This window comes from Aptenodytes forsteri, unplaced genomic scaffold (assembly GCF_000699145.1).
Source record: "Aptenodytes forsteri isolate BGI_AS27 unplaced genomic scaffold, ASM69914v1 Scaffold190, whole genome shotgun sequence".
NCBI lineage: Eukaryota > Metazoa > Chordata > Aves > Sphenisciformes > Spheniscidae > Aptenodytes > Aptenodytes forsteri.
In genome coordinates, this window is record NW_008794597.1 from 222,889 (window position 1) to 232,677 (window position 9,789).

Here is a 9,789-nt window from a genome sequence, read left to right on the forward strand (position 1 = left end):
CGCGGCCGGGGGGGCTGCCCGTGCCTTCGCTGAGCCTGCCCTGCCCGGGGGAGCCGGCTGCTCTGCCCCGGTGCCTCCGCGGGGCGGCGGGGCCCTGAGCTCTCCCGCCCGGCTTGGCCGCCTTCGGCGCTGTGCTCCAGCTGAGCGGGGGGGCTGGTCAGGACTGAAACGCTGATTTTTGTGGCAGCGTGAAGTGTTTGGGGCCCAAAGATTGCCTCTTCGTGAGGATGAGGTGAAGGCAAACTTGGGCAGGTAGGGGAGGTGCGAGTTTGCAGGTGCCGAGGGCATACGGTATTGCCGGCTGCTGGCCGGGCAAGCCGGCGTGAGCAGCAAAGTGGCCTTGTCTGCAGAGCATCCAGTAGGACAAATAATGGGTTCAGCTATGCCAGGGAAGTGAAACTAGCAGTGCTTTCCCTTGCTTCTCCGCTTCCCAGTCAGGCGTGAAGCTTAGTTATCTTTTTGGGTGTGAATGTTTGTTGAGGTCTTGGTCTTGTATCTTACCCATAGACTCTGAGTTTGCTTTGACTGGTGGATGTGGGAGTTCAGTCGTGTTAGTAGTGCTTGCGGTGGTGTTGCAGTGTCTTGGAAGTGAGGACGCTTGATTCCACACTTGCCTCATGTCTGTTCCCATTCTTCTGCAGCTGCCCTAGGTGACTTTGCTTCCTGTTTCTGGTGCTGCTTAATGGAGTATTTGCAAAGACTTCTGGCCCATAGCAGAGAATGCCTTTCCTTTCCAAGGTGCTCGAGATGATTTCTTAAATGGTGGGGCCTTGCTTAATAAAGAACTCTTCATTCTTCTTTCTTCACTAAAAGGAAGAGGAGACCTTGGTCTTGAATGGCATAGTTCTTCAACGGCCTTAGGAAAGAAAGCCAGCACTTTGTGTAGCCCAGCATCGAGAGCACAAGGCAGTTGACTGTATTTGACACCTTTCCCTAGATTACAGAACAATGCATCTTTAAATACTATTCTCTTTGGAACAGCTATAAAAAAAACCTGTACAGAATCTAAATTGTTCACAGATATTAATTTTTTTAATGCTTCCACAAGATCATTTTAAGAGAACTGAATTCACTTTGGGGCTTTGTAGGTCACAGAGTTCGTATTTCTTGTTGCTTTCTACAGTGGCTCTGCTGTACCTTGCAGATTCAAAATGGCTCAGGGTAAGGTAATTGAGGGACTTTGCTTGATTCCTGAATTAAACTTTGAAATGTGGACTTTTGACTATAGCTGCTGAAAGTTCCAGCTGCTGGATCATCTTTCTTTTAGTATCATGGTGTCCAAAAGCTTTCTTTGAACTTCATCTTGCAACTTGCAGCCTGTGATGTTTCATTGGTTCTTTGTGGGAACTGGTTTTTTGGTCTCATCCCACTTCTTGTCCAACAACTCCAGGGCATTGTGGGGATCCCCTTTGCAGATAACTCTCCTTCTTGTGCAGATGATCGGTTGTTCAATTGGCTGTTTATTGTGTGCAGGTGGAAATGGAGAGTAGCCCTGGGAAGCTATTTGCCTGTTCACTTAATCGTGTCGTGGAAGCCAAGGAGAGAGGTGGACGAGAGCTTGATAGACTCAAGGAGTGCCAAGGGAAGTACGTGCCAAAGGATTGCTTTCCTTCTCAGTTCACAGAGCAGTCCAGAAGAAGGATGTGTGTTTTCAGAGTCTCTTCTTCCCCTTGAGTTGCAGCTTCTGGCTCTCTCACACAACCCTGATGGAAGTAGTAGTCAAAAGGCTCTTTCAACTTGTGACAGCCTTTGGTGGATCACACTTCAGCTTGGGTATCTCAATACAGCACGATTGAGCTAGTTCATTCACTGCACCTGACATGTTCCTGCATTAGTAGCTGTGGCAGAAAAAAGGCATAGAAAACTACTGCCCTGCTCTTTCTTGCTAGGGAAACCCTGTGCTTGGAAGTCTTTCTGTGGTGCTCTTGCAAGTTTCTTCTCTTGCCTTTGTGATGCCTGAGCAGCATAGTGGAAATGCTGCAGGGCAAAAGCCTGTGCTTAGCAATGTCAACTGACTTTTGACCTTTCAAATATATTCAGTCGTCAGACTGAAAAGATTAGCCATTGCTGTTTTACACTGAATCTTGCCTTTTGTGCGTCTGCCAGAGGTATTCCCAAACACTATACAAACCCTTTTAATTTATATCTGCAACAGCTGGACTCAAACATGTCAAATGAATAGAAACTGCCATTGAAGAAACCAGGATTCAAGCAATTATCAAGGACTGGGAAGATGGAACTGTCGGTATCCTCATTGCTGCAGGGCAGAGGTACTCTGTGAAGTGACTGGGAAAGATTTCTTGAGTATCACTTTTCACCGCAGTGATTTTAGCTCAGATTTGTGAACTATATAAGTAAGTCTTAGAGGGCTTTTTCTTCTACGCTTTTTATGCGTTTTCCTGAAGTGTTTGTCAAGCTGTTCTCTCTGGATCATCTGCTGCTACCAGTAATAAGTATTTTGCATTAGAGTATAGTTAAGCTCTTCTTGAATTGATACATATTTTGACTTTGTTCATGACTGCTTCTGGAACATAAGCAGGGCTCACAACAGTTTTGATGAGAAGAGGCGAGAGACAAAAATAGCACTGAATATGAGCAAGAACTTGACTAATCAAGGAAGAAGTTGCAACTTTTCCACATTTGTTCACTGTTCTTCAAACCTTAACTATATTTAAGTAACTAATCTTCCAAGATATTTATTGAGTAAGAATTATCTTCTATTTGACCAAAATGTTCAGATGGTAAAGTAACTTCTTGTTTCTTGGCAATTCAGGATATGAATTGTATACTTTTTTCAACCTGATACCACTACTATCTACCTGAACAGAATACTTTAAAAAGCGTGCATCTGGTGTGTTCTCAGGAGAGAATATGATGCTTTATGCACGTTCTAATGAATGGCTTTTATTTATTCCTTTATCTTGCATAGTTATTGGCATCTCTTATTTTTCAGCTTCGAGCTCAGAACCAAGTACTGAAAAAAGGGGTTGTAGATGAGCAAGCAAACTCTGCTTCTCTGAAGGTAATCTCTAAAAACTGCTCGTGTCAGATGTATTAAGCTGTGACAAAATAGGTAAATGGGAAGGGTAAATGGGAATACTTCTTGCTGAAAGTATTGTGATTAAAAGAATAAAGAAGGAACTTGATTTAGTAAAAGAACTTCTGTTCTGCAACTAGTCTTCATTGTTCTCTGTAGGTGCTGACTTTGTGTAAGTGGAAGGTTGCTTCTTGATGATTAACTTCTAGAATGAAGTACCTACTTGAGTGTGATCAAGGGGCATTGAGGGCAGCTCAAGGAAGTGAAATCTGTTTTTTTTAGTTTAAAAGCAATACTTTTTGGCTCTTCAGTGTTCAAATAGTGAAGAAAATTTTTTAATGTGTTCTTTTTTTAAAGTGATACTTCTTATTAAAAGCATGTGTGAAAGTAAGTGAGAAAGGTTTAAAATTAAACTTTTTGGTCATTCAGGAGCAACTGAAGATGAAGGATCAATCACTGAGAAAACTGCAACAAGAAATGGACAGCTTGAGCTTTCGAAATCAGCAACTTGCCAAGCGGGTGGAGTTACTTCAAGATGAACTTGCATTAAGTGAAGCTAGGGGCAAGAAGAACAAGGTATGTGCTAAAGGCAAAAAAACTTGCTTAGCAGATGTCTGCTCCTCACCTGTCAGTGTCTTATCCTCATATTTCTAGCAGTAGTTGCTTTGTGTCAAGGGTTGAGCTGAATGTTTTTGTCAGAACTTCTGTTATTAACTGATGTTAGTGAAAATAACCACAAAACAGGTATTGAGACATAGAATATGCTAAGTAGTTCTGTACTTTTCTTTCTAGTGTGTCAGCTAACTGATACTGAATTGCTATCTCCCTTTCCAGGTATTTATTAAGTGTTCAGACAGCTGGGAAAGATCTTGGAACTCTGTGATTAATCTACTGCTATGAAGAAAACTGATCACCCCTCATTTTCTATCCCCACCTCCTTGCTTTGTAATTTTGATGTCGATGGTTAACTCTTCAAGCTATGATTGTAGCTTTTCTAGTTAATTCTTACATGAATCTTGTAAATTCAAGTCAAATGCTTTGAAATGTAAATTTTTAGCTAGTGTTCCTTATGTTATTTCAAAATGACAGAACAATTTCAGTACTGCGATCTTTCTTTGCCAAAATGCTTGCTGATTAAACCTGGTTATACCATGTTCTGTCTAAGATCAGCCATATCTTCTGTAGGTAACATCAGAATTCCAGGGGTGGTGTGTCTGGACTTAAATAATTCTCAGGCATCTTTTGCTACCTTCCTCTTACAAGGAAACCCCTCTTAATTACTGTCATCTTTTGATTTTGGTTAGCTCCCAAAATGCTGTAGCTATCAAGACTGACATTAAAGAAATCATTCAACTGATCAGTAATATGATCATCTTCCTTACTTTTTCCCTAAACTCGTGCATTTTTTTGCTCTCCAGTTTTTTTGCTTGAAAAGCATAGCACCTCTGACTTACATTATTCATGCACCAGAGTAGATTGTTCTTCAAAATGCAGTTTGACCCTTCTGTTCTTTTAGTTCATATTATGTAACTTACCGCTTCACTAGACATGTTTCCAAATTTTGAAGGACCTCAGCCTGGCTTGAGTAGCTTTGCAGACCATTGCCACTGACTTTCTTTCCTGTTCAGCTGTCAGAATGCACAGTTCTATATTTCTTTTTTTAAGAAGTGTTTGTACTACCTTTTAAATGTGTTTCCTTTAGTTTTACCTGTAGGGCCTCACTGAGTATGTACGTTGTATTGAACGCACCCCCACTAAATTCCATGTCACCCTTACTTCAGAGGCTTGCCATTGGGAGACCATGAAATCACATCTAAAACTATTTACATTAAGATTCGGATACATGATCTGTGTCAGACTGCACTCCTGTTAGGAGGAGAACATACACCCATATCTCGGGTGTTGTAGTTCATAGGCTGACATCAAATGCAGGGGTGGCTTAGCTGTCCCAAGCGCTTGAAGTCCGGTGTTAAATTTAAATGTAAACAGTCTCCCTTTTGTTTGGTGATGGTACTACCTTTGTTCAGCAGTGTGGTACAGCAGAGCAGTAGTGTGGGATTTGCTGGTGGTCTCTGAGTCTTTTGGATGAAATGGGTGAAAAATGAGGAAACAGTTGGCGGAGAGATGTCTGTATTCTCAGGGTAGTTGGCGGACAGTGAAGACCCTGTGTTTTCCAGTGCCACCTGGTGCTCCAGCCTGCCGTGGGGTAGTGTACTTTCAGTGGTTATTCCTGGTCCCTGCTGAGACCAGACCAGCTTACACCTGGACACTTGGTGGGGGCAGATGTGCCTTATACGCAGCTACCAAACCAAATAAGCCGGTGCGCGTAGGATTTCATATGACTGACTGCATGGAATCATGCAAGATTCAAATGATGTCAAATGGGCACCTGCCCATACAAGCAACTTCATGCGTGTGTGAATGTGACGCCTGAGTATAGGCTTTCCCGAGTCCTTACCGGGTTAGCATTCTACCACTATACAGGAACAACGGTGTGAAGGAAACAGTGCTGCTTTTAGGCTTATGCTGTGTGCAATATGTGTACCTTTTGATATATTAATCAATGTAAGTAAGATATATATATATATATACACACACACTCATGTGCCTCTGCTGGGAATCAGCAATGGGAAGTGTTTTCATATACTTGGGGATGGGCTTTGGAGTACGCCCAGAGACTTGGAGATAACGAATGCATTTTCTTTCTTTTAGAAAAGTGCAGAATCCTCATCTCAGTTGAGTCAAGAGCAGAAAAGTGTCTTCAATGAAGATCTTCAGAAGAAGATAGAAGAGAATGAACGACTACATATACTCGTGAGTGAAACTTTTAGCCTTTCTTTTTAGTTCAGAAAATTGGTCACATGAACAAAGATAGAGAAAATAAAGTGCCATCTGAAAACTAACGGGTTTAGAAGCTTAGTTGTATGCAAAACAGTAGATTAGATCAGATAGCTTGTTTATAAACACGTTCACTGGGCAAATGAGACAGTATTTTGACCTCAGATTCTTAATAACTCACACAATACGTGTTTTCTCATTTAGGTTTTTAACTCTTGGTGACAGCTACTCTATGGAAAATAGCCATATAGTTGGTACTGGGTGGAAACTTCTTTAGTTCACTAACTGTTTCAGAATTGCCTTAAAGCTTAAAATATTTCCTGCAAGTTGCCATAATTAAGTCAGGAATTACTTTACTGAAATGGAATGCATTTCACTTTGGTGTAGAAAACTTGAGAAAAACCTTATGGGTCAAGTTTAATTTTTCAGGTATTCACTATTAATCGGCAATATATTTAAGGAATGCTTGGTACTACAAAACTTTAATAAACACAAAGTACTTTGTTCCTGAATCTTTTCTCTGTAAATATCATAATAAAATTTCTATTTGTCTGAGAACTAGTACTTGTTATTAACGTGGACTGGCTAATTAAACTGGTGTAACTCATAGGACTAGATTCCATAGTAAAATGAAGCTTTCATACGAGCTCTGCTTTTCTTCTTTTAGTTCTTTGAAGCAGATGAGCAGCACAAACGTTTAGAAGCGGAGCTGAGAACTAGACTTGAGGTTTTGGAAACTGATGCTGCTCAGCATCAAGCTGTGGTGGACAGTTTAACGAGGAAATACACGGATACCATAGAAAAGCTGCAGAATGATAAAGCCAAATTAGAAGTAAGGAGGTTTTTCTCTTACTTGCAAGTTTGAAAAGTTTTGAAGTGAAATGTCTTGCTGTGTCAGTACTTACATTGTGAGATTATCTTCTTGCATAAAGATCAAGTCTCAGACACTAGAAAGAGAAGCTAAGGACTGTAGGCTTCGAACCGAAGAATGGTAAGTGTTTTTATTTAATATAATGAAAAATTGATTTAAAGAAATAACTGCTGTAAAAGATTAACTGGATTATTTTTAGAGAATAATACCTTTAGAGAAAAAAAAAGAATACTTTGATAAAACTGAAAATACTGGTCAACAGCACATTAACATCAAGACTGTGCAGGTCAGACCCCTTTTCCTTCTGCTGAGTATGTAACTAGACAATCAATTCCACAGATTCAACTTTCAGTAAGAGCAGTTTTGTCACCAAACTATTTTAAGTAGCTGCGAAGCTGATGAAAGCTTGAAGAATTTTTGTAATGGAATGCTATAAGAAGTAAAGAAACTACTGAACTTGTATGAAACAAAGATATGTGAGTTTTTACAAACTGCTTCTAAAAACAAAGCTTGGGTAAGGTACGCTGAGACAACTGACTGAAAAGAGTTTCAAAAATCCCTCTCCACCCCAAATGTTTCTGGAACAATTGCTTTCGCTTTTGCTTCAGGTATAACACACTCAGCTAGAATATTTGAAAGCTTTTGTTGAAGGATTGTAGTGTTAGTTTTGGAATACCCTCGTCTTGAAGACAAGTTGTAGCAAATGGGAAGAAGTTGAGGACTGTGGGCCAAATCAAATTAGGGTGCACTTCTCTAGAATTTATTAAGGTGCATTTTTTCAAAGATATATATGCAGTATAGATCTTTAACGTAATGGATAAAATGCATAGTGAATGATCAGATGAAGAGTTCCTCCTTTCAAATGGTGACCTTGAAGTATGTGTTTCAATTATTTTGATAGATGCAAAGATACTTGAATTCCAATAACTCTCCTCTAATACAGGTCAGGGTTTCACTGAGAATGACTTGCAAAAGAGGATGAAAGCTGTGTTTTGCTGCTCTCTGCTTTTTTGTGGTGTTTGAAAAAGTGTAGTCTTAATCTGCTACTATTCAGTTCAGAGCTTGTCTGTCATGTTCTATGATGACTGGGTAATTAATGTCATTGTAAGAAATTGTCCCTACCATTTAGGAAGGGAAGCTTTTTAAAAATAATAGTCTGACACTTCTTTATTTTAAACACTGAAATCAGTATCTAATGAACACATGACAGAAAATGTCTTAGAGTACTGCTCTTCTGTTTTCCCCACTCTTTCAGGGGAACGGGTCCATTTCCCTCTGACACCCACACTTTTATTCAGGAAGGCCAGGGGATATGAGACTTGACAGCCTGCATGCCTTGAAAATTAAAGGGCAGAATGTAAAACAAAACATATCAAACTACTTGTTTGCCATTCCTTCATAGTACAAAAAGGAAACATCTGTACTTTTGCAGTTTGTCTCTGAGTTTATTTTCTATCATGCCTAACACTACTGTCGTTCATGCTGTACAGTTTCTATGCAATTTTGGAGCTGTTTTTCAAGAAAAATGTTTGTTAATGTGCATGAGCTACTTATTGGCCAGTTTCTTCATATCTTGCTTGTCTATTTTGGATTCTTTTTTCCTCGTTAATCCTGACAACTTTCCACGTATCAAATGTTTTTGTAAAAAAGGAAAAACTGTCACTTTGACACCTTCCCCCCCCATATGTGCAGGAGTTCTAGATGTCAAATGGGAAGCAAAACAGTGAAGAATTTGGGGGCCTAAGTTGGGTAAGGTCTGGAATTTGGTCTGAATCAATATGCAGTGATCTTTGACACATGTGTATAATGCTGGAATATGTTACTGTTCACCTCAAGAATCTATACTAATGACATTAGTAATCTTAACTTAGGTTCACATCTACATACACAATCAAATGCAAGTGAAGCAGATTTAGAGAAAAATCCCTTGAGAACGCATCAGAAACATAATTGCCAAGTCTTGTGGGAATGGGCTGTATCATAGCAGTGTTTAAATATGGGGCTTTGAAAAGCTTGTGAGGTAGTTCTAATAGTGATGTGACATAGTTAACTGAATTATCGACAACTCACTACTTGCATATTGGAATACTGCATCGGATATATAGTAACTAATTAAAGGCCCTTCTGCATTCCCATTCAAGTTCCAGTAGAAAGGAATATCTTCATATAGCTTATACAATAACTGCAGAATTAGAAAATAATGTAAAGATTAATTCTGAAGTAAGTTGAGCTTCTCAAGAATGGAACTTAGGATTTACAACAATTTGTTGGATCTTTCACTGCATTTGTTAGGGATTAAAATACAATATTGTATATTAAATGTGACATAAAGGAGGAGAAATTATTCCTACTGTCTTATTTCTATTTAACTTCTAGAAAGAGACAGATACCTGCACACTCAAGGGATGCTTATGGTGAGCTATGGTGTTAGTGATACAGATTAAAGGCTTACAGTGTGTGTGTGTGGTTTTTCGTTTGTCTTTTTGTTGTTTAGCCAGCAACAGTTAAAGAATCTTCAAGCAGCTTTGGGCAGTAGACTGGAAGAATCTCTATGCATAATCAATGAAAAAGTACCTTTTAATGACACAAGTACGTATTGCCTTGGTCTGGGTTTCTTGTTTAATTTTGGATATCCATCTGGAGGAAGTACTCCTTATGAATTAAAATGTATTAGCTGTAAGAAATGTTGGACATCTGAACAGACACTGTATTAGCTAGAAATGTTGGACATCTGAACAGACACTTGTTGTAATAAGTATTCGTAATAGTCATCATAATCTTGTTTATTGTTTATAAAATATCAAGTTTTTATAGTTTTTTATATATATATAATGAAAATTAAAACTTTTGAAGGCTTTTGAGTAATTTGCCACTTGTCTTGCTTAGTGTTGACAGAATATTGTAAAAGATGAAAGAACACTGTCAGTTTACTGGTTTCTCCACAAAGATTTCTTTAGTTACTCATCTCAGAGTATTATTTTTGGCAGGGTATATTCAAGAGTTACAGTAAGTTAAGATGGGGATAAACTGGTGGCTGCCGAGA

The 9,789-nt window shown here is 39.3% G+C and overlaps 1 protein-coding gene across 1 annotated transcript in view; it reads left to right on the forward strand.

The window, feature by feature from the left end:
* The window catches only part of PPP1R21 (protein phosphatase 1 regulatory subunit 21), a 38,844-nt gene that overhangs the window by 841 nt on the left and 28,214 nt on the right, over positions 1-9,789 (forward strand). Inside the window, exons 2-10 of the mRNA XM_009272695.2 lie at positions 1,145-1,166; positions 1,474-1,586; positions 2,198-2,270; positions 2,954-3,022; positions 3,467-3,613; positions 5,750-5,851; positions 6,543-6,707; positions 6,808-6,866; positions 9,241-9,335. Of these exons, the coding sequence (XP_009270970.2) occupies positions 1,145-1,166; positions 1,474-1,586; positions 2,198-2,270; positions 2,954-3,022; positions 3,467-3,613; positions 5,750-5,851; positions 6,543-6,707; positions 6,808-6,866; positions 9,241-9,335 (845 nt within the window). The remainder of the gene's footprint in view (positions 1-1,144; positions 1,167-1,473; positions 1,587-2,197; positions 2,271-2,953; positions 3,023-3,466; positions 3,614-5,749; positions 5,852-6,542; positions 6,708-6,807; positions 6,867-9,240; positions 9,336-9,789) is intronic.